At 46.5% G+C, this 25,365-nt stretch overlaps 1 protein-coding gene across 2 annotated transcripts in view; it reads right to left on the bottom strand.

The window, feature by feature from the left end:
* tcf25 (transcription factor 25 (basic helix-loop-helix)) overlaps window positions 1-11,389 on the bottom strand; it is a 50,895-nt gene extending 39,506 nt beyond the window's left edge. The window contains exons 1-4 of one of the 2 annotated variants that reach the window (XM_055649042.1): window positions 11,017-11,389; window positions 5,129-5,320; window positions 2,776-2,850; window positions 508-626 (exon numbers count right to left, since the gene is read on the bottom strand). In XM_055649042.1, the coding sequence (XP_055505017.1) occupies window positions 508-626; window positions 2,776-2,850; window positions 5,129-5,320; window positions 11,017-11,220 (590 nt within the window). In that variant the 5' untranslated portion in view covers window positions 11,221-11,389. Of the gene's footprint in view, window positions 1-507; window positions 627-2,775; window positions 2,851-5,128; window positions 5,324-11,016 lie in introns of both variants that reach the window. The other variant, XM_055649041.1, reaches the window with a different exon arrangement.
* Window positions 11,390-25,365: the final 13,976 nt, after the last annotated feature.

Raw genomic sequence — 25,365 nt, 5'->3', positions numbered from 1 at the left:
AAATGCAAAGCTCGAAATATTCGTTATTTTAGAGTCCTGGAAATGCTCTGGTGTTATTCATTTATAAATTGTGTTTCAGAGACATTGCAACATAGAAATATATTATAAATATAATTAGGATTATTAAAAATAATCTACTTGAGTACAAGATGAGGGATAAATATTGGATATTTGACCAAAGATAATTGCCCTGGTCTTGGTCAAACAGTGAGATGTTATCTTTTACATCATTGTAAGAGAGTATAAAGCTCACCCAATACTATAGGACAGTGTTAACTTAGATATTGTGCTCATCATTCTCAAATGAGACTTGAATCGATAATATAATTCGACATGACGGCCAAACGCAAATCACAAAGTTTACCCAAATTTAATAATCTGACCTTCAGTAGTAATTATTAAGAGGCATGGTAAGACTAAGATTGATGCTTGCCATCTATCAAAATGTTAGAAGATTAAATTGTAAGTTAAAGCTCCCATATGATAAAACATGGGTTCATTTCTTACCTATGTTCAACATACATCAATGGTCTTGTTTCCGTACTGTGACTGTGACTTTGGTGATGAAACTCATTGGGCCCCTGAATTTCTCGCAGAATGCTATCAATGTCATCAGCAACACTTTCCTGATGAGCAAACCAAACAGTTGTACATATATATATATATATTCTAGACAATAAAACTTAATTTATTGCTAAGAGTGAACAGAAAGGAGGACTATTCATGGCCGACACATAGTTGAAGATAACTAGCTTCTAATTAGGGGGCGTCGGAGGAGGGAGATGGCAGCCCTGCTGGCAGTTTGTTCGTCTTTTCATTATTTTTGTTATTTTTAGCGTTTGTTTTAATGTTCTTCAGTTTGTTTTATGTGGGGGGGGAAAGAAAGGAGGGGGGGGGTCGGGGAAAATTTTTTAAAATTCAGGTTCTTACCTTCCCGGAGATGTGATCAAGTTTCGGATCACATTCTTCGGACTCTGCGGCCTACCATCGATGGAGTTGAAAAGCCGCATCGGACTGTGGTGAGCCCCACCGCGGGGCGCGGACTTACCATCGGAGCGGGTCCCTTGCCTAGGATCGCTCCCACCGCGGCCTGTGGACTTACCATCAAGGGCTCGCTGTCTCGGGTGAGGCTAGTTGGGAGCTCCAACGCCACAGAAGGTTCGTCCAGCCCCGGCTCGAGGTTCGATCGCCCAACGCGGGGGAGCTGCCAACCCCCCGATGCAGGAGCTGAACGCCTCGACGAGGAGGGCCCGAACGCCGCCGGCTACGGGACTCAAGACCGTCCCGTCAACGGGGGGCTCGAGGCCCCCAACCAAGGAAGAGCAAAAAGGGAAGGACTCAAACTTTATTTCATCTTCCATCACAGTGAGGAATGTGTAGGAGTCACTGTGATGGATGTTTATGTTAAAATGTGTCTTTTGAGTCTGTTGCTTTTTAAAATTGTATGACTGACCTGGCCAGTGAAATTTCACTACACCGATTGGTGTATGTGACAATAAATGAACCTTATAATTCAGCGTTTCTCAACTGTGGTTCCCCGGAACCCGAGGGTTCCGCAGGAGGCCGCTAGGGGTTCCGAGAGAAATAGTGATAAATATGCTAATCAGAGTCTTTGTCAGTGCACACTATTAAGGCTGTCAATAAGTCGACTTTAATAAACCGCGACGTCAGACGACTTCCAGGAGTCCGCAAAGAAACCGGACGGCGGTAGCGGAAAGTATGGCCGGAGCCTGGATCGACGGAGCGGAGGCACCCGTCATGCATCTGCCGGTAGTCGTCAAGGTCGGTGCGGTTATCGACGAGAAGGTCGGTGGTCATTAAGGCTCTAGTGGTCGAGCACGGGCTTCCTGGCCTGCAAGTACAGTCGCTCATTCACCCATGTTATTTAGTAATTTTTACCCATCATTTAGGGATGATATATGAATTTAAAACATTTAAGTATGTTTATTTTTGTTAGTTTATCAAAAGTTTGTGTATGTTGTTTTCTCTCTCTCTCGTTCCTCCAAGGTTAGTTATTCTGTTTGCCTTTATTTGCTTCAGTTTTGAACAAGCAGTTTGATTTCAGTTTTTTTTTTGCATTGTCAATAAACTTGAGAAAAACGTATGTTATTTTTTTTGCTTAAACCAGTTACCAGAAAAATATATTATGTTTGCCTTATGAACTTTATGAAAGAAAAAGAAAGAGATTAATAGAGATATATAATAACTTTTATGTAGGGGTTCCCCGAGACATGAAAATTATTTCAAGGGTTCCCACAAGGGTCGAAAGGTTGAGAAACGCTGTTCTAATTGGATTCCTTTTGACATAATAAGAAAACATACCATCTCTTTGAGGATGCACTTCATAAATATGTACAGAAATGGATTACTTGTAAAGCCCCTGTCCCACTGTACGAGGTAATTCACGAGTTCTCCCGAGTTTTCCCCTGATTCGAACTCGGAGAATGTCCGTAGCGGGTCCGGAGGAGTTCGTGGATGTCTCGTAGCGGCTCGTAATGCAAACGGTAGGTATAAAAAGTAACAATTTTTCTCACCATGAATATTTTTTTACTCGTGGACATTTTTTGCAGGGATGAAAAAAATGTCACGAGTGACCGGATGTCCCGAGTACCTACCATTAGCATTACGAGCCGCTATGAGACATCCACACACTCCTACGGACTCGCTACGGACATTCTCCGAGTTTGAATCAGGGGAAAACTCGGGAGAACTCTTGAATTACCTTGTACAGTAGGACAGGGGCTTAAGTGACAGAATTGCAGTGCTGGTTATCACCTGGGCATCAGCAGGAGTATTGTTCCGGTTTTTCTTTTTCTTTTTCTTCCTTTTGGGTTTATTACTGGAATTTGTCTAGGAACCAAAACAAAATGAATAGTTGTTGAAACATATCCAATGAAATAGAACCATCTTTTAAAAAGAATGAAGAATTCGGCCATTTAAACAGCAAAAGTGACAGGTGGAGACATCACTTGGCAATTTCACCTGGAAAAGGTGCAGTAATCGTGTGTGCAGATAACGGACAGCCTCACCTGGTCCAGGAACACCACTGGGACCGTCAAACGGGCCCATCAGCGACTGCACTTCCTGAGGAAACTAAAACAGGCCTCACTCCCCACCAACATCCTCAGGACTTTCTACAGGGGCACGGTGGAGTCTGTACTCACGTACTGCATAAATACGTGGTACTGCACCTGCAACTGCTCGGACAGGAAGGCTCTGCAGAGGGTAGTGAGGGGAGCAGAGAGGATCATTGGCGTCTCCCTACCCTCGGTACAAGAACTGTTCCAGAGCCGCTGTCTGAAGAAAGCACAGAGAATTGCCAAGGACAAACTGCACCCCCTCCACACACACCTGGATCTCCTGCCATCAGGCAAGAGATATCGAAGCATCAAAGCCCGGACTACGAGGCTGCTAAACAGCTTCCTACCACAGGCTGTGAGGCTGCTAAACAGTCACTCTGCACTCACAGTCACTTGACTTGACTCTGCGGCTGGCACGGACACTTTAATAACTGGCACTGGCCACTCAAATCAGCGGCCCTGGACATTTTTTATGATTGGTTTACTGTATTTTAACATTGTGTTTTTTACCTGCTTTTAACTATTTATACTGTTCCATCAGGGACTGGATTGTTTTTTTAGTGTTATTATGTGTGAAGTGTTTTTAAATTTCATGTGCGAGGCTCCGCTATTCACTGGGAAACGTCTTTTCATTTTGCACTGTAACAACTGTTGCTTGCAAGATGACAATAAAGGTTGATTGATTGATTGATAATACCACCACTTTGTTTTAAGGTAGATAAAAATGCTGGAGAAACTCAGCGGGTGAGCCCAGAAACGTCACCTATTCCTTCGCTCCATAGATGCTGCCTCACCCGTTGAGTTTCTCCAGCATTTTTATCTACCACCAAATTTTTACCACATCTGCAGCTCCTTCTTAAACACTTTGTCTTAAAGTAATTTTCTCCCATCCCAAAATAGAATTAACAAGTATTTATAAGGAAATACTATTTAGTTGCTTTTCGAACTACTTCCCAAATGAGAATTACTGGATCGAAAACCTGGTTGGAATAAATACCTTGCAGGATATCAGAATCATGTGCTCGTTATACATAGAGCATTCACCAGCGGCAATTAAATTTGCAACAATGGGAACAGAGAAATAGGTTGTCGATTATTTTGTGGCAGCGTGAAATGTCGATCCAAGAAAATTAAGGTGTACGCAAGGAACTGCAGACGTAGATTTACAATAAGAGACGTCATCCAGGAAACACTTGCAGCTTTTCCAGGTAAGTCAGAGGTTCACATGCACCTCCTCTACCCTCATCCACTGTACTCGGAACTCCATTTTTGGCCTCTTTTACATTGGCGAGACTAAACATTAGGTCCTCCTTTCCCCAGTTCTCTTCCCCTTCCTCTGGCTTTGCATTTCATATCTCTTCTCTCCTTATCTCATAGCCTTGCCGACTTTTCTTCTTTGGTATTTGTCCACCCACCAGCCAGTCAAACCCACTTCACCTGTATCCACCTATCACTTGTCTGGCCTCGTCTTTTCAACAACCTCCTCCCCCACACACACACCTCTTTCAGCTTTCTCCACCCCCCCAGTACAATCAGTCTGAAGAAGAGACCAGTCCCAAAATGTCATCTATCCAGAGAAGCTGCCTGACCCACTGCGTTAATCCATCGCTTTGTGTCTATGTTTAAGGTATTGTGCATCATGAGCTGTACTTCGACAAAGACAAATGAAATGTAATCCATATAATTTCTTAAGACATGAATTAGGATGGCATAGTAGTGCAGCGATAGAGTTGCTGCCTCAGCGACAGAGACCGTGGGTGCTGTCTATACGGAGTTTGTACATTCTCCCCGAGTCCCCATGGTTTTTCACCTGGTGCTTTGGTTTCCTCCCACATTCCTAAGACGTGCGGGTTTGAAGGTTAATTGGTTTCTGTAAATTGTCCCTCGTGTGGTAGGACAGGTCTAGTGTCTGGTTGATTGCTGGTTGGTGCAGACTCAGTGGGCTGAAGGGCCAGTTTCCATGTTCATCTCTAATGACCAATGTTCACATTCACAACATATTACTTAATTAGTGGCAGAGTTCAATGCATGAAATATTGTCAAAGTACCTGCAAAGTGTCAGGTTTATTTTCCAACTCATCATTTTTTGTTTCTGGTTCTTCATTTTCTGCATCCAGTGTGGCTTCAGTTTGGTCGTCTTCCTCGGTCAGAGAGTCCTTGAGCGTCACGTTTATACTACTCGGTTCATCGGTCGGATGTTCCTCCAGTGTTTCATCGTTCTCAACGTTGACTTCATTCAGCTGCTGAAATAGAAACCAAACATTTAAGTCAGAGGCATCGTGGGGAGCATCCTGTACCTCTACCTGGCATGGCAGCTAAGTGCCGTGCAGAGAGCGGTGCGGATGGTGCAGCACATCACCGGCTGCGAGCTGCCCTCCCTCCAGGACATCTACTCCAGGCGGTGCATTGGAAAATCCCCGAGGATCGTCAAAGACCCCAGCCACCCGGAGCGAACCGCGGCTGCCCTCAGGCAGAAGGTAGCGGAGCATCAGCTCCCGAACCACCACACACTAAAACAGCTTTTCCCCCCAGGTAATCATTGAAACATATACAATTGTTAAGGGCTTGGACACGATAGAGGCAGGAAACATGTTCCCGATGTTGAGGGAGACCAGAACCAGGGGCCACAGTTTAAGAATAAGGGGTAAGCCATTTAGAACAGAGACGAGGACGCACTTTTTCTCACAGAGAGCTGTGAGTCTGTGGAATTCTCTGCCTCGGTGGAGGCAGGTTCTCTGGATGCTTTCAAGAGAGAGCTAAATAGGGCTCTTAAAAATAAAGGAGTCAGGGGAAATGGGGAGAAGACAGGAATAGGGTACTGATTGGGGATGATCAGCCATGACCACATTGAATGGTGGTGCTGGCTCGAAGGGCCGAATGGTCTACTGCTTCACCTATTGTCTATTGTAATCAGGCTGCTGAACCAACCAGCCCTGAAACTCACCTGAACTGGACTCTGTCTATAATTTAATGTTCACTTTATAATTTAACGCATGCACTTTATAATTCAGTTAAATTTACTGTACAGAATCCTCCAGCACAAGATTTTCACACAGGATTGTACCATGTATGGAACTGACGTGACAATAAACCCCTTGAATCTTGAATATGTTTTTTTGCACTTTTATCTTTGAGTGGTAATTGTTTTACCAAATACTAGACTTTCATAGTCTGCAATCACGGTCACCAGATTTAATAGGCCAATTTCCATGATCTAGGTCCTTGCCCATGCTAGCCACACAGCGCTAATGTCCTTTTGCTGCCCTGTATGATAGTGTTACGGTCTTGAAGACCTCCACCTCACTTGGTCCACTCGGTAGAGCAGGCCGCAATTAGTGACTACACTGCAGGAGGAGGAGCATATAATGAATAGTCCAGGAGCAGAGCACAAAGTCAGATGAATGGATTCCTGACTTCACAGCTGGTGCATGCACAAATGCAATGTTAGCATTTTGATTTACCCATTGCAATAAAGCAAAATAGGCATACAAATACTAAATTACATGGCAATAATAAGAGAGCTGGTTAATCATGTCCATAAAGCACAAGGCTTAGCAAAGATAGTAACGCTAGACCACAAGATAAACTGCAAGCAACTCAATTCCAAAGATATTCTCCAGATCTTTCCAGTTAGTGGTAATAGAGTCTCAGAGTCATACAGCATGGAAACAGACCCTCCGGCCCAACTCGTCCATGTCCCATTTGCCCATGTCTAGCCCATCTTCAACGCCGACCTCTAAAGCTGTCTGCAAGAAGTTTTCACATCCTCTCCATGATTGCTTGGGTTTTCTCCCGCCAATCAGCGACCCGTCTGAAGAAGAGTCTCGACCCGGAACGTCACCTACTCCTTTTCTCCATAGATGCTGAACTCACCCGCTGAGTTTCTCCAGCACTTTCTGTCTACTGGAGGATGGTAAATGTGTGCAAGCAAGTGGTTGATGATGGGAAAGGGGTGAAAACGTAATAGGAATACAGAGAGAATAAAATGAGATTAGCACAGGATTGGTATAGATGGGTGTTTTCTAGCTGGCATGGACTAAGCAAGCACAAAATCCGTGCTTTGTGACTTCATTACTCCATCATAGGAATCAATCTAGTGCCTGAACTGCATACAATTTGTTCTCCTCCTGCGGCATTTCATCTCTTCCTGCTTACATCCCCTCCAAATGTTCTTCACCCTCTTTCATCAAACTGCACCATGTGTGCCCCTCTCTGTCCTATCACAGACCTCCCTGTTATTCTTGCCACCTCTTTTTTACTCTTCTGGCAATTATAACTTGAGTTTTTTAAAGACCGTATTCCAATTCTTATGAAGAGTCATCAACCACAAATGTCAGATACGTTTCACTCTCCTGAAAGCTTCCAGCAGTTTCTGTATTAATTTCACATTTCCAGCATTGTGTCGTTTTTCCACTCTACAACATTCTGTGACTTCATGAACAGGCACATCCTTAATTTTAGTGCACGAGGGCACGCAAGGGGCCAAATAATGAAGGTCAACGTGGCAAAGCTGCAACACAGAACAGCATTCATGTTGAGCAATAAGAACAGTGCTCAATAGATGGATCCAAGAGATGCCAGAACAAACTGGATTAGATCAACGATCTACAGTCCAGCGATATCCTGTCCTAAATGGCAATCAATTAGAGTGTCAAAGGGAGGAGAACCCAAGAATATTCTGATCATCAATAGTAGTGGAGCCCCGCATAAGGGATATGCTGAGAGCATTTACAACCAGGTTCAGCCACAAGTGTCGAGTGGGTGTTCCTCTCAGCTTCCTCCGAAGGTTCACACCAGAGAATTCAACCTTCAGATACTTAGAATCACTCCACATTGGGAAACGGGCGAGAGTATTTGAAACTGCTACAGCCACAAGACCAGGTGACAACTCAATGATAGCATTTGAAGCTCTGCACTCCAGAACTAGTCACACACAAATCAAACTGCTCCACTTACAATACTGGTATCCATCCACCAATACGGAAAGTTGCTCAGATAAGTCCTGTTCATAAAAAGCCAGGTAAATCCAACTTGGTTCATTACCCACCCCTGTATCAGTCATCTTTCCATGATCAAATTATGAAAGGTGGTGTTATCAGATTTATCAATTGGTGCTTTCTCACCAATGACCTGCACACCTATTCCCAGTTTCGCTTCTGCCAGGATCAGTCCTCTTCAGACCCTATCACAGGCTTTGTCCAAACATAGGCACAAGAGACAAATTCAAGAAGTGTGGTATTACTAATTGTAAAAACAAGTGCGGCACCAAGAAGTCCTGGTAAAATCAAAGTTCACACCTTCAATCATCGATGACCAGTCACAAGAGAATTGGAGCTGAGAGTGGATATCCCATGGTGAATGACCCCAGCACATAATTCTATAAAACTTTTCCATACGCTCCAACTCCAATACTGAAGAAGACAGCACCATCAGGGAGGAGGAGATAGACACAAAGTGCTGGAGTAACTCAGGCAACATCTCTGGAGAAAAAGGATGGGTGGCGTTTCGGGTCGGGACCCTTCTTCAGACTGAAAGTAGAGAGGAGGGAACTGGAGGTATCACAGAGGGGAAGCAGTGAGAGAGGGTCACATAGAACTCCCAGAGAGAGGAGAGCATCTTCAAAGTAGGCAAACCTTCACGAGGTTTCGTGGTGGAGCCAACAAAATGTCCTTGGTACACATTTTGTCTGCTCCACGACAAAATCTCCTTAAGGTATGCCTACTGTGAAGAAGCTCTCCTCCTCTCTCCGACGGCAGTTCTGTGAGACCATCCCTCATTGCCTTCCCTCCGTGATATCTCCAATTCCCTCTCCTCTACTTTCAGTCTGAAGAATGGTCCCGACTCAAAACACCACCATCCTTTTCTCCAGAGATGCTCCCTGACCCACTGAGTTACTCCAGTACTTTGTCTATCTTCATTATAAAATGTCTATCTTCAGTATAACACAGCACCTACAGTCACTTTCTACACAATCCAAGAGAAACCAGTGCACTTGATTACTGCCGCACCCAGAACTCTGAACATTCATTCACCGGACCCCTTTAGCTCTCCCTTTCCTGATACCCCTCCATCTCCCCCCTTCCTGACTCTCCCTGCACTTCTTCCTGACCCCCCACTCTATCTCCCTTCCCCATCCTGAAACCCATCACCAAACTCCTGAAACAAGGAATCAGTGCCCCGCTCTGCCACTGAACCCTTGACTTTCTTATCCAGAGACCATAATCAGTGAGGATGGGTGACAATGCTTCTCCACAATGATTCTTAGCACCAGTACCCCACAAGAATGTGTTCTCAGTCCCCTAATATACTGCCAATGCACACTCACAACTGCAGAGCCAAATTTGCCTTAACACCATCTAGAGGTTTACATTAACATGACTGTGGTGGGACAGATAACGAACAATGACGGAGACATAATGTACTAACAGGGTGTCCCAACAATAACCTCTCCCTCAATGTCAGCAAGATGAAGAGTTAGTAATCAACTTCAGGAAGCAGGGAGTATTGCCCCAGTCAGCATCAATGGTGCCGCAGTGGAAATGGAGGAGAGATGCAGGTTCCTTGACGTGAATCTTACCAATAATCTGTTGTGGATCAGCCACATTGAAGTGACAGACAGGAAGGAACATCAATGCCTTTACTTCAGCATGTAAGTTCTAAAATTCAGCATGTCTCCAATGACTCTTACAGAGTTCTACAGATGTACCATAGAAAGCATACCAGGTGATGTTTTGTGTCGAGACCCTTCTTCACCTATTCCGTTTCTCCAGAGATGCTCACTGACCCACTGAGTTACTCCAGCTTTTTGTGTCCATCTTCAGTTTAAACCAGCATCTGCTGTTCCTTCCAATACATAGAAAGTATACTGTTGGGTTACATTGCAGCTTGGTTTGGGAGCAGCTCTGCCCAAAACTACAAGAAATTGCAGATGATGCGGATGTAGCCCAGTCCAACACACAAGCCAAACTCCCCACCATAGACAGCTTAATTGGGCGGCAATGAAAGCACAGCAGTAGAGTTGCTACCTTACAGCGCTTGCAGCGTCAGAGACCCGGGTTCGATCCCGACTACGGGTTTGTACATTCTCCCTGTGACCGTGTAGGTTTTCTCCTATATCTTCGGTTTCCTCCCACACTCCAAAGACGTACAGGTTTGTAGGTTAATTGGCTTGATGTAGCTATAAATTGTCGCTAGTGTGTGTAGGATGGTGTTAATTAGTATTAAGTGCGGAGATCGGTGGTGAGTGCGGACTCGGTCGGTCAAAGGGATTGTTTCTGCGCTGTATCTCTAAACTAAACTAAAAAATAATTCACCATGTCTCAGTAAACATCCAACATAATCAAAGACGTTCCACCTCGGTCATTCCTTCTTCTCCTTGCTCCTGCCTGGCAGAAGGTGCAACAGCTTAAACGCACACTTCACTAGACTCATGAATAGTTTTGTCCCTTCTTATAGGTCCTTCCATAACCTGGGAAACTGTCCGATTCACTTCTACCCCATTGCAGGCATTGGACTGTCTTTCTACACTCTGTATCTTCCCCTTTGCTCTATCTATTGTAGTTGATTTTGACGATTGCATTGACATACGTATATCTGACCTGTTTGGACAACATGCAGAACAAAGCTTTGAACTGTACACAGGTGAACATTGTAAATCTAAACCAAAACCCACGCTCCACCTGCACCCCACTTCCCGACCACCGCTCCACCTACACCACACCCACCCCCCCTATCCCTCTTTTCATCCCTTCCTTCATGACTCCCCCTCCCTTGAGCACCCCTCACCTCCCCAATCCCTGACCCTACTCCACGTCCCCCCCCCAACCCCACACCCCCAACCCCCAACCCACTCACTGACCCCTCTCCCTGCACCTCCCCCCAACCTGACCCTCCAACTGGAACCCAAACCCCTCCAGCCCGGCCACCCCCCGCTCACCGCAGGCTGCGGGTCTCCAGCCGCCGCTTTCGGCCTCTTCCTCCGGCGCTGTTTGCGGACCGGGGGCAGCTCCAGCTCCAGCGGCTCCTCGTCCTCCTGCTCCTCGTCGTTCTCCTCCTCCTGCCCCTGTCGTTGCTCCACGGGGAGACTCAGCGGCGCCTGCACCCGCTCCCCGCGCAGCTTCCGCAGGCTCCGGGAAGACATGGTTGCCCGGGGGCTGGGGCTGGGCCTGGACACCCGGGCAGAAGGGCACGGCTAGTGGAGGCTGGTGGAGGCTGGTGGAGGCTGGTGCGGGCCGGGGCCAGTGACCCGGGGAGGCGGAGCTGTTGTCACAGGTGACCCCGGGGGGGAGGGGCGGGGAGGCTGGGCCTAGACCGGGGCGGGGAGTTGTCCTGGTGACCGGGGGAGAGCGGGGCTGGGTGGGTGGGCCCGGCCCCTGTGGAGCTGAGCTTCGGTCACCAGGGGAGCGGTGACCCCAGGAGGGGGAGCGGGGCCTGTAGTGACCGGGAGCCGGGGCCTGTAGTGACCGGGAGCCGGGGCCTGGAGTGACCGGGAGCCGGGGCCTGGAGTTACCGGGAGCCGGGGCCTGGAGGGGCCGGGAGCCGGGGCCTGGAGTTGCCGGGAGCCGGGGCCTGGAGTTACCGGGAGCCGGGGGGCCTGGAGTTGCCTAGAGCCGGGGCCTGGAGTTACCGGGAGCCGGGGCCTGTAGTGGCCGGGAGCCGGGGCCTGGAGTGACCGGGAGCCGGGGCCTGGAGTTACCGGGAGCCGGGGCCTGGAGTTACCGGGAGCCGGGGCCTGGAGTCACCGGGAGCCGGGGCCTGTAGTGACCGGGAGCCGGGGCCCGGGAGCCGGGGCCTGGAGTTACCGGGAGCCGGGGTTTATGGATCTTCGGGCCGGCGCCGCCTGCACTCGTCAGCGGCGACGGCGGCCGCAGCGCTCCGTCCCCAGCTCCGCGGAAGGGTCGGGGAAGTCGGTTCGCGGCAGACAGTTGGTGCTGGTGTTGGTGCTTTTTTTAAAAATGTTAAAATAGTCTTTATTCATGTAATAAATATATACAATACAGGAACCATGCAAAACCATTCATGCACCATCTCGGAGGCTCTGCATTCACTACTGTTTACACCAAAAATACTAGTATCTTTACACACATTGCACAAGTTTATCCCCCCCACCCATGCCACTCATGAGGCCCACTGGCATGGGATCCCTTCCCTTATTTTGAGGGGCATCTCCACCACACCCTGCCCCCCCCCCCCCCCCCCCATGTCCAGCAGCGGAAGGACCCTAGACCAAAGATCCTAGAGGAGCAAGATAGACCACTCCTCCGAAATCCAATGGACTGGCGTGTAGTACCTGTACGTGACGGAACGTCACGGCCGCCATTTTTTAATGCGACACGCGACTTCCGTTGTGTTCCCCATGCCACTCGCTGTGATCCAAAGCAAAGATTATAGAGCTCCGCTATAATCTTTGATCCAAAGCAAAGATCCTCAAGTATCTTGTAGCGGGAACAGCCCCCTCCTTTGCGTAGTTTCCCTTGCATTGTATTGCTTTAACACACACTGTACAAAATTAAATTTAACATATACATATTTTATATATTTAAATGAATGTGTGGCTGTGTGTGAGAGGCAAGTTAGAGATAATTAAGTTTATTCTCATGGATCAGAAGCAACTTTGATTTAAATAATCACTATTAATTTATTTGTCTTGTAAGATGATATACATAAACCATAAAGGCAATTATATATATAATTATATAGTAATTATATATGCATATATATATATTTATACACACATATATATACACATACATATATACACATACATACATACGTATACACATACATATGCACACATACAAATACACGCATACATATGGATACATTTATATGCATACACATATAAACATATATATACATACATATATACACACATATACATATACATGCATATATACACATACATGCATATATACACATACATATATATTTATACATATGATTAACATGTAGAGGAACCAACGAGAGAGCAGGCTATTTTAGACTGGGTATTGAGTAATGAGGAAGGGTTAGTTAGCAATCTTGTTGTACGTGCCCCCTTGGGCAAGAGTGACCATAATATGGTTGAGTTCTTCATTAGGCAGGCAGTGACTAGTGGGGTACCGCAAGGCTCAGTGCTGGGACCCCAGCTATTTACAATATATATTAATGATCTGGATGAGGGAATTGAAGGCAATATCTCCAAGTTTGCGGATGACACTAAGCTGGGGGGCAGTGTTAGCTGTGAGGAGGATGCTAGGAGACTGCAAGGTGACTTGGATAGGCTGGGTGAGTGGGCAAATGTTTGGCAGATGCAGTATAATGTGGATAAATGTGAGGTTATCCATTTTGGTGGCAAAAACAGGAAAGCAGACTATTATCTAAATGGCGGCCGACTAGGAAAAGGGGAGATGCAGCGAGACCTGGGTGTCATGGTACACCAGTCATTGAAAGTAGGCATGCAGGTGCAGCAGGCAGTGAAGAAAGCGAATGGTATGTTAGCTTTCATAGCGAAAGGATTTGAGTATAGGAGCAGGGTGGTTCTACTGCAGTTGTACAGGGTCTTGGTGAGACCACACCTGGAGTATTGCGTACAGTTTTGGTCTCCAAATCTGAGGAAAGACATTATTGCCATAGAGGGAGTGCAGAGAAGGTTCACCAGACTGATTCCTGGGATGTCAGGACTGTCTTATGAAGAAAGGCTGGATAGACTTGGTTTATACTCTCTAGAATTTAGGAGATTGAGAGGGGATCTTATAGAAACTTACAAAATTCTTAAGGGGTTGGACAGGCTAGATGCATGAAGATTGTTCCCGATGGTGGGGAAGTCCAGGACAAGGGGTCACAGCTTAAGGATAAGGGGGAAATCCTTTAAAACCGATATGAGAAGAACCTTTTTCACACAGAGAGTGGTGAATCTCTGGAACTCTCTGCCGCAGAGGGTAGTCGAGGCCAGTTCATTGGCTATATTTAAGAGGGAGTTAGATGTGGCCCTTGTGGCTAAGGAGATCAGAGGGTATGGAGAGAAGGCAGGTACGGGATACTGAGTTGGATGATCAGCCATGATCATATTGAATGGCGGTGCAGGCTCGAAGGGCCGAATGGCCTACTCCTGCACCTAATTTCTATGTTTCTATTATTTTCCAACGATCAATAGATTTACGATCAGTTCCTGTGGATTGGAGGGTAGCTAATGCTATCCCACTTTTCAAGAAAGGAGCGAGAGAGAAAACGGGGAATTACAGACCAGTTAGCCTGACTTTGGTGGTGTGAAAGATGCTGGAGTCAATTATTAAAGATGTAATAATGGGGCATTTGGATAGCAGTAAAAGGATTAGTCCAAGTCAACATGGATTTATGATTTTACAATGCATTTAAGCCTCTCCCATTGTTATGAGATGAATTCCTGGAATATGTAGGAAGTTTATTGTAACCTATTGCTACTTGCCTGAACAATGGATGATATATCACTTAAATGCAATTGTTTTCAGTTGTGTGGAGAGACCTGTATATTGAAAATGCGTTTTGCCTTTAATATGTCAATTTACCTTAAATGTAGAAGAGCTTATTAAAATCTTCTTACAAAGACCATTAAGTATTTTCTTTCTATCCTCTTTTGGACCCAAGGCATAGCAGAGCTGCCAACTCTCACGAAGAGGTAAGGGAGGGAGAGATGGAAGGGAGGGAGAGAGGGAAGGGAGGGAGATCGTGAAGAGAGGGGGAGAGAGAGAGATCGAGAGAAGAGAGGGGAGCGAGAGATCGAGAGGAGGGGAGAGAGAGATCGAGAGAAGAGAGGGAGAAGGGGGGAGAGGGGAGAAGGGGGAGAGGGAGATGGGGGAGGGAGAAGGGGAAAGGGGGGACAGGGAGAAGGGGGAGAGGGAGATGGGGGACAGGGAGAAGGGGGACAGGGAGAAGGGGGAGAGGGAGAGTGGAACGATAGCACATTATAACGCGCAGCCGTCCCATTCCGACCAAAGATTATAGAGCAGAGCTCCACTAATATCTTTGATTGCGGCCGCCGCCACCGAACCCCCCCGACCCACCATTGCACCCAAAAGATGATAGAGCAGAGTTATATAATATTTGATTGCACCCTTCTTCACGGCGGGCTTGTGATCTTTGCTTGTGATGGATGTCTCGACAATTCGAGGGATATAATGTGTAATTCTCGGACTTGAATCTGAGCTCGAGAAATCTCCTGGTCACTGGACCTAATGTGTCCGCGGACCATATTGTGGAAATAAATCCTTTACAAGAACAAAACCAAAAACGTACAGAAGTGTTAAAATTGTCTTTATTATTATGGTAAGTAAAGAACTATTAAAAATAAGTCTAATAACTTTCTAATGTACCGACAAACCCAGTTTCCCAATGGCCGTTGATGGGAGAACAGAAAATAACATTTTCACGACAGAATATCGACTGAAAATAATAAAAATATTTTCTCACCTTTCTTTTTTATTGGTGAACCTAAAGAATGACAGGTCGGGTCGTTTAGATTTACGATTAGAATACTTGATAGCAGAGCAGTGAGATGAAATTTAGATAAGGACGCCATGACAGTGTGGGGGAAGCCCAATAAATGCCTCAAAAAATGGCGTCGACGATCACACACGTCATACTACGCGTTTTTCGAGGAGTGGTCTATCTTGCTCCTCTATAATCTTTGCCCTAGACTGTGGTCCGAGCCTTGGCGTTGGCTGCACCAAGCTTCAGTGCGTCCCTCAGCACGTACTCCTGCAGTCTACAGCGGGCCAGTCGGCAACATTCCCCGACGGACATCTCGCTCCGCTGGGTGGTCAACAAAGCTCGGGCAGACCAAAGAGCGTCTTTCACCGAGTTGATGACGTTCCAGCAGCACTTGATGTCAGTCTCTGAATGTGTCCCTGGGAACAATCCGTAAATCAGATTCCTCTGTGACGGAGCTGTTTGGACTAAACCGTGACAGGGACCCTTGCAGACCCCTCCAGACTTGCTGAGCAAATCCACACTCAGCAAAGAGGTGAGCAACCGTCTCTCCATAGCAGCCGTCCCGAGGGCAGCGTGCGCAGGCAGTGAGATGAGATTCTGACTGGGAGGGCTCCCCTCACCACCAGCCAAGCCAGGTCTTGGTGCTTGTTGGTGAGTTCTGGTGATGAGGCATTTTGCCAGACAAGCGGGCAGTCTGCTCTGGGAACCACGCCACAAGATCCATGGAGTAATTTCCGTGCAGTGCCTGCAGGATGTTCCGTGCTGATGCTGGTGCTGGTCTATTATTGTCATGTGTACCCAGCTACAGCTTTATATTACATGCCATCTAATCAGATCAGACAATGCCATACAGATGGATGGACCTCCTTATAACAGACTATTGGGAGGTGGAGGGAGAATGGTGTCCATTATAGCTGATTGTTATTGGAAAAACAAACAATAAACATGAGCTGAACTGTTCAGCATGCAACAAGAGATTTTCACTGTACTTCGGGACATGTGACAATAAACAAAACTAACTAAATTACTTCCCTCTCCCAGCCTCTTCCTGGAAGATTCTTCATCGTCTGTTGGTGCACTGGCAGCTTCACCATGAGTATTACCTTTCGACTTTAGAGGTACAAACAGGCCCTTCAGCCCACCTGAGATCACCCAGCACACTAACACTTTCCACACACTAGGGACAATTTTATCAAAGCCAACTAACCTACAAACTGGTATGTCTTGGAGTATGGGAGGAAACGGGTGCACCCGGAAAAAACACACGCAGTCATAGGGAGATTGTACAAACTCCATGTGGACAGCACCCATAGACAGGAGACAACTCTGGTCTCTGGTGCTGTACTCCACTGCTGCGCATATGCCATAGCTGCCTAGAACTAGCCTCAAACTTCTCCACTCCCAAATGCCCAGCTAGTTTGCCTGCTGAATTTTCAATTTCTACATCATGGATGTTTACACCGCAGGAATTTTCTTGTGTGTACCACTTGTAGATGGCATCTTCGATTTTTATCTTGCTCAACTCTCATATGCTTCCTTCCACCAACAGAGGAAGTTTTAGATGTAGAATCTACACTGAACTTTAATGAAAATGCAGTAAGCTTGTACTTTGTTTTTCATATGTCTGACACAATTTGTTTTTTCTCACCATATTCTACACATACACGCGCTACCTTAGCACCAGCCTCTAACTTCTTTATTAGCACTAGTTTCTGGCAAAGACTTAGGCCGACATGCTTTCATTTTATACCATCACTCTCTGGAAGCCATGGTCAATCACTGCAATGATAATTTCAATCAAAAAAAGTGAGTAAACACTGTAAACAAGTTTATACTGTGTGGTAATTCATACAGACCGAGTCAAAGTTCACATCAACCACCGTAGCGGGCAGGAAAACAATGAAACAACAAACTCGGCCCTTTGTTCCTGATACGATCGGACGCCTCGGTTACAAAAGATTTTGTCCGCTATAATGGAAATTCGTTAAAAAGAGGTAGTTCGTTAATAACGAGGGTAGACTCTACAATCAAGCTAAAGTCAAATGCAATAGCTAGAAAAAAGGAAATAATGCAGAATGAAAAATATAGTTCTCAGCATTATAGTGCACCAGGTCCAGAGATAAAGTCCAATGTCTGTAATGAGGAGGAGAAAAAATGGACTACCCCAGCTTCCTTACCAGGCTTAGGAAGCTCTACAACTCTCACCAACTTCTACAGGTACACATAGAAAGCATTTTATCAGGGTGCATCACAGCTTGGTTTGGGAACAGCTCCATCTAAGACAACAAGAAATTGGTACGAATTGTGGACGCAGCCCAGACCATCACACAACCCAACCTCACTTCCATTGACTCCATTTGTACCTCACGCTGGCTCAGCAAGGCCAGCAGCATAATTAAGGCCGAGTCACACCCTGGCTATTCCCTCTTCTCCACTCTCCCATCAGGCAAAAAGTATAGAAGTGTGAAAGCGCACACCTCCAGATTCAGGGATGGTTTCTTCCCAGCAGTTATCAGGCAACTGGATCATCACAACCAGAGAGCAGTGCTGAACCACCACATAGAAACATAGAAAATAGGTGCAGGAGGCCATTCAGCCCTTTGAGCCAGCACCACCATTCATTGTGATCATGGCTGATCATCCCCTATCAATAACCCGTGCCTGCCTTCTCCCCATATCCCTTGACTCCACTAGCCCCTAGAGCTCTATCTAACTCTGTCTTAAATCCATCCAGTGACTTGGCCTCCACTGCCCTCCGTGGCAGGGAATTCCATAAATTCACAACTCTGGGTGAAAAAGCGTTTTCTCACCTCAGTCTTAAATGACCTCCCCTTTATTCTAAGACTGTGGTCCCTGGTTCTGGACTCGCCCAACATTGGGAACAATTTTCCTGCATCTAGCTTGTCCAGTCCTTTTATAATTTTATATGTTTCTATAAAATTCCCCCTCATCCTTCTAGAGTCCAGTGAATACAAGCGTAGTCTTTTCAATCTTTCCTCATATGCCAGTCCCGCCATCCCAGGGATCAATCTTGTGAACCTACGCTGCACTGCCTCAATCACAAGGATGTCCTTCCTCAAATTAGGAGACCAAAACTGTACACAATACTCTAGATGTGGTCTCACCAGAGCCCTATACAACTGCAGAAGAACCTGTTTACTCCTATACTGAAATCCTCATGTTACTAGCTTGATGACCTTCGGACTATCCTTGATTGGACTTTGCACTCAACATTATTCCGTTATGATGTATCTATACACCGTAAATGAATCAATTGTAATCATGTATTGTCTTTCTGTTGACTGGTTAGCAGGCAACAAAAGCTTTTCACTGTAACTTGGTACACGTAACAATAAACTACACTGAACAGAACTTAAAGTACTTATACAGTTATTGCAGTTAGCTGCATCTGTATTTTGTAAATGTTTCACATAATTATTCTTCTGACTATGATTGTACATTGCAGAAGGCAAATTCATCTCTAGATGAAGGATCAAAATGTATGGAACCAAGCACTGAAAATTACATTTGCACCTGAGTCAATCAGTAGATGGCAATATTGGCTAAAAATTGGTTCCTCGGTTTTCATTTATGAAACATAGAAACATAGAAAATAGGTGCAGGAGTAGGCCATTCGGCCCTTCGAGCCTGCACCGCCATTCAATATGGTCATGGCTGATCATCCAACTCAGTATCCTGTTCCTGCCTTCTCCTCATACCCCCTGATCCCTTTATCCACAAGGGCCACATCTAACTCCCTCTTAAATATAGCCAATGAACTGGCCTCAACTACCTTCTGCGGCAGAGAATTCCAGAGATTCACCACAGAGATAGCACTGTGTGAAAAAAGTTTTTCTCATCTCGGTCCTAAAAGATTTCCCCCTTATCCTTAAACTATGACCCCTTGTTCTGGACTTCCCCAACATCGGGAACAATCTTCCTGCATCTAGCCTGTCCAACCCCTTAAGAATTTTGTAAGTTTCTATAAGATCCCCCCTCAATCTTCTAAATTCCAGCGAGTACAAACCGAGTCTATCCAGTCTTTCTTCATATGAAAGTCCTGACATCCCAGGAATCAGTCTGGTGAACCTTCTCTGTACTCCCTCTATGGAATTTGATTGATTTTCAGAATATTGAGTAAAACCAAGGTTGGTTTCCTCACAGTAGCAAGGATTCTCATCTTCACTGTCACTGGCAAAATTTCAGTTATAAAATCAGGAATTCCGTCTCAAACAAATTGCTCCATTCACCATCTCAAAACGTTTGCAAACCCTCTCTTTCTCCTCTGATTGTACCCTATTCACCCTTCATAAGAGGGTTTGGGATGGAGTGTCTGCTTCAGAAGTCTGGTGTTCAGCATGTTAATGATGTGCCCTCCCCAATAAAGCTGATCAGATTGAGTTTAATTCGGACCTCATGACCAGGGACATTGGGCTGCGAGAGGGCCTTGATGTATTTTTTTCCCCCTAGTGTCTTCTGATGCTCACTGCAGATCATTGTCCTGAGAGGAAAATAGGTTGGGATGGGGCTCCTCATAGATTACTGCTGTGGGGTGACTATGAATTTTCTGGCAGGCTGTGTTGGTGCTTCCAAGGCAGTGGTAAATGTTATTATCAGTATCTTACCCGAATTGTTGCTCCCAAGATATGGGTGTTGGGTCATATTTTCTGGAGTCTTGACATAGACCCTTCATTGACAAGATACAAGATACAAGATAGATTTATTTGTCACATGTGCCAGATGGCACAGTGAAATGAAATTCCCATACAGCCATACAATAAAATTAAGGGACACAACACACTATAGAGTTTGACATAAAACATCCCCACACAGCAGAATCAGAGTTTCCCACTGTGTGGGAAGGCACCAAAGTCAGTCTTTTCCTCCATTGTTCCCCATGGTCAGGGCCTCCCCGTGCCCTCCGCAGTTGCAGCTACGGGCGGCCCGATGTCCAGGACCGCTCACTGGGGTGTTGTAAGTCCGATGTCGGGGCTGCGGGACGTCCTCAGCGGCGTGGACACCAGAGTCGGCCCCATCCTACCGGAGTCGGCGGCTTCCAAAGTCCGCAGGCCGCGCCGGGTGGATACTGCTGCTGGAGACCCTCTGCAAGGCGCCCCAGGACTCCACGATGTTGTTCAGCGCCGCCCGCGTTGGAAGCTCTCCGCACCAGAGCTCCACGATGTTGGAGCAGCAGCCCAGCGCTCCGGAGCTCCAACGGCGACCCAGGTAGGTATCGCTCGCTCCGCGGTGACTCCAGCGCTGCGCCGCCGCTGTAGCAGCCCTGGTCCGGTTCCCGGTCCCCGGCAGGAAAGGCCGCTCCGATCCAGCTGGTAGGCCGCGAGGTGGGGGGCGAGGACACGACTCGGAGAAATAGTCGCGTCCCCGCCCGGAAGAGACATAGGAGACAGTTTCCCCCTTACCCTCCCCCACATAGAAAAGTTAAAGTTTCCCCCAACACAAGACTTTAGACTAACTAAAAATAATAAAAAAGATAGAAATAACAGACAGGCTGTAGGTAGAGGCTGCTGCCAGTGCAGCGCCCCTAGAGGGATCCCTCAATGTGACAGAGAGCAACACTGTGCTGCAGGTTCATGTTGATGGAGAATCTTTTCCCACAGGCGTTGAGTATAAGGTGCACCCACTTGCATGTTGCAGTGTATGCTGTCAATGGCTTGGCGTTCGGCCTCTGAATGTGAGCAGATGCAAGCATCATCTGACTGCTGCACTCAGCTTCCAAGGCCTGGCCCTGGTAGTCATGCTTGAGGTCAGAGGATGTGGGCAAGAAAAATAAATGAGAACTTTGCATCTGCATTCACCAAAGAGAAGGACATGGAAGACTGTGAGATCAGAGTGGGGCACAGAAATATTGTGAGGCGATTTGAAATTAAGAAAGAGGTGGTGTTGGGTCTCTTTAAGAGCATCAGACACAGCATGGAAACAGGCCCTTGAGCCCACTGAGTCCGTACAGATCATTGATCACCCATTCACACTAGTTATTCCACCACATACTAGGGGCAATTTACAGAGACCCTGTAGTTTTAACCTGTGTGCGTCTTTGGGATGTTGGAGGAAACCCACGTGGTCACAGGGAGAGCATGCAAACTCCACACAGACAGCACCCGAGGTCAGGATCGAACCTGGGTCTCTACCGCTGCACTGCTGCACTGCCACAAAAGGAGGATAATTTAAAGTGGATAAATCACAGGGCCTGATGAGATCTATTCCAGGTTATTGAGAGAGGCAAGCTGGGAGATTGCAGGAGCCTTAACCAAGATCTTTTTATCCTCTTGAACCACAGACAAGGTCTCAATAGACTGGAGAGTGGCCAGCATTGGTCCTTTGTTCGTGATGTAGGGATGATCCAGGGAATTATAAGGCTGCGAGTCTCACCTCAGTGGTAGAGACACCATTGGAGAGGATTGTTCTGGATAGGATTTACTTGCATTTGGAAGGGAATGGGCTAATGAAGGACAGTCCGCATGGCTTTGTCCACGGCTGGTCATGCCATACTAACTAAATCGTGATTTCCGTGGTGGGTAGGCCAGTGGATGTTTCTACATAGATTTTAGTGAAGTATTTGATGAAGTTCTTCATGGTAGGCTGAATCAGAAGATTTAGATGCTTGGGATCCAATGTGACTTGGTAGTTTGGATTCAGAACTCTCTTGTGGGAGAAATAGGTGGGTGTCAGAGTTGGGGGAGGGGCGCACAGGGATGAGAGAGGGGCCAGGCCAGGCCAGGGGGCATTACTTGAACTTGGATTATTCAATGTTCACAGTTTAGCGGCAGCTTCTCAGGAAGCATTGTTAAACTATTGCAAAGGTTATTGCAGAAGTTAAGACTCACTGTGTAGGAGAGAGAGACACACGGAGAGAGAAAAATGTGGAGGAAGAGAGATAGAGGGAGAGACAGAAAGAAAGAAAGAGACAGAAAGAGAGAGAGGGAGAGAGGAAGAGAGAGGGGGAGAAAGAGGGGGGCAGAGAGAGAGAGACAGAGAGAGAGAGAGAGGGGGAGATGGAAACTGAGACACACACACACACACAGAGGGGGAGAGAGAGAGAGGGGGGGGAGGGGGGAGAGAGAACGTAAAACCACTCCCTTGAAGCCACGGGGAGAGTTTCGAGGGATTGCGTGACTAAACTGCACTGGGCTGTCTAGGGGGAGGAACGGTATTAAGTCCAATCAAAGAGTAAGCAGACTGCGGCGAGGACAGAGAGAGAGAGCAAGATAGAGATTTGTTCCATTGTTCGGCAACTGTCTTTACACAAAAATAGTAAGTGTGGGAAGAGAGAGGAAGTGAAAGAAGGAAGAAAGAGCGGGTGGAGAGAGAGAGATAGAGAGTGGGGGGAAAGAGAGGGAGAAAGGGGGGGCAGTGAGAGAGGGGGGAGGGGTGTGAGAGGGGGGGAGAAGAGAGAGGGGGGGGGGAGGGGGTGAGTGGAAAGAGGGGGGAGAGACGTGAGCATAGTTTCACGTACACATGTAGAACCAGTTTGAGAACTTGTTTGGGGTGCGTCTCCAAACCTTTCCGTGTGTGGGTGTGTGTCTCTGTGTGTAATCAGAAGATTTGGATGTTTGGGATCCAAGGTGACTTAATAATTTGGATTCAGAACTCTCTTACTGATAGTAGAGTGTCATTCTAACTGGACGTCTGTGACTTGTGGAGTTCTGCAGAGATCTATGCTGGGATCTCTGTTGGTTGTTATATAAATTACCAGTTAAGGGTCTTGACCTGAAACATTACCCATTGCTTCTCTCCAGATATGCTACCTGTCCCGTTGAGTTACTCCAGCATTTTGTGTCTATCTCCATTTTAAACCAGCAATTTGCAGTTGCAAATACAGATGAGTTCTTAAGCACCTAAGTGATAAGAGCAGAATTAGGCCATTTGGCCCCATCAAGTCTACTCCACCATTCAATTTTGGCTGATCTCCCACTCCCTCCTAACCCTATTCTCCTGCCTTCTCCCCATAATCTCTGACACCCGTACTAATCAAGTTAATAACTTTGCAAATTACACTAAACTTGATGGAGATGTGGACAGTGAGGAAGGCTATCAAAGTATAAAGTTGGATATAGTTCAGCTACAGAAATGGGCGGAGAAATGGCACATGGAGTTTAATCCAAACCTAGTGTGAGGTGTTTGCACTTTGGGAGATCAAATGTAAGGGGAATGGCCAGACCCTTAACAGCACTGATGTACAGAGGGATCATTGGATCCAAGTCAATAGAACCCTGAAAGTGGCACACCAGTAGATAGACTGGTAAAGAAGATGCATACACACTTGCTTTCATCGGTTGAGTTATTGAGGAGTGTCAGGAAGTCACATTGCAGATTTATAAAACGCAGAATTAGGCCATTCAGCCCATCATGTCTACCCCACCATTCAATCATGGCTGATCTATTTCTCCCTCCTAACCCCATTCTCCTGCCTTCTCCCCATAACCTCTGACACCCGTACTAGTCAAGAATCTATCCATCTCTGCTTTAAAAAATATCCGCTGACTTGGCCTCCACATCCTTCTGTTGCAAAGAATTCCATAGATTCACCATCCTATGACTAAAGAAACTCCTTCTCTTCTACGTCCTTTAATTCTGAGGCTATGACCTCTAGTCCTAGGCTCTCCCACTAGTGGAAACTGGTTCGGTACATTTCAATGAGGTTCCCCATCATTCTTCCAAACTCCAGCGAGTACAGGCCCAGTGCCATCAAACACTCATCATAAATTAACCCATTCCTTCCTGGGATCATTCTTGTAAACCTCTTTAGGATCCTCTCCATAGGCAGCACATCCTTCCTTGGATACAATGTCAAAATTGCTCACAATATTCCAAATGTGTCTTTACAAGCACCTTATAGAGCCTCAACATTACATCCCTGTTTTTGTATTCGAGCCCTCTTGAAATAAAGTGAGTTTGCCTTCTTTACTACCAATTCGACTTTCAGGTTAACTTTTAGGGAATCCTGCACCAGCACTCCCAAATTTCTTTGCACCTCCGATTTCTGGATTCTCACCACATTTAGAAAATAGTCTACACCTTTATTCCTACTACGAAAATGCATGACTCCACACTTTGCTACACTAAATTCCATCTGCCACTTCTCTGCCCACTCTCCCAACCTGTCCACGTCCTTCTGCAAAGTCCCTGCTTTGTCTACACTATCTGCCCCTCCACCTATTTTCGTATCATCCACAAACTTGGCCACAATTCCCTCGTCCAAATCATTAATATACAACGTGAAGAGTAGCGGCCCCAGCACCGACCCCTGCGGAACTCCGCTAGTCACTGGCAGCCAACCAGAAAAAAAAGCCCCCTTTATTGCCACTCCTTGCCTTTGGCCATCCAGCCAATCTGCTATCCATGCTAGTATCTGCCCTTTGATACCGTGGGCGCTCATCTTCCTTAGCAGCCTCACGTGTGGCAGCTTATCAAAGGCTTTCTGAAAATCTGGGTAAACAACGTCCACTGGCTGGAGTTAGTGACAACAGTTAGAGGTGACAAAGAGACAAAGGGTGTAAGATATAGAGAGAGTGAAATGTGGGTGGAAGGGGACAAGACAATAGACAATAGGTGCAGGAGTAGGCCATTCGGCCCTTCGAGCCAGCACCACCATTCAATGTGATCATGGCTGATCATCCCCAATCAGTACCCCGTTCCTGCCTTCTCCCCATATCCCATATCTAGCTCTCTCTTGAAAGCATCCAGAGAACCTGCCTCCACCGCCCTCTGAGGCAGAGAATTCCACACACTCACCACTCTCTGTGAGAAAAAGTGTTTCCTCGTCTCCGTTCTAAATGGCTTATTCCTTATTCTCTAAACTGTGGCCCCTGGTTCTGGA

The sequence above is a fragment of the Leucoraja erinacea genome, chromosome 17, assembly GCF_028641065.1.
Source record: "Leucoraja erinacea ecotype New England chromosome 17, Leri_hhj_1, whole genome shotgun sequence".
NCBI classification, from domain to species: Eukaryota; Metazoa; Chordata; class Chondrichthyes; order Rajiformes; family Rajidae; genus Leucoraja; species Leucoraja erinaceus.
The sequence above is the reverse complement of the archived record's forward strand: the minus strand, read 5'-3'. Positions and strand labels throughout refer to the sequence as shown.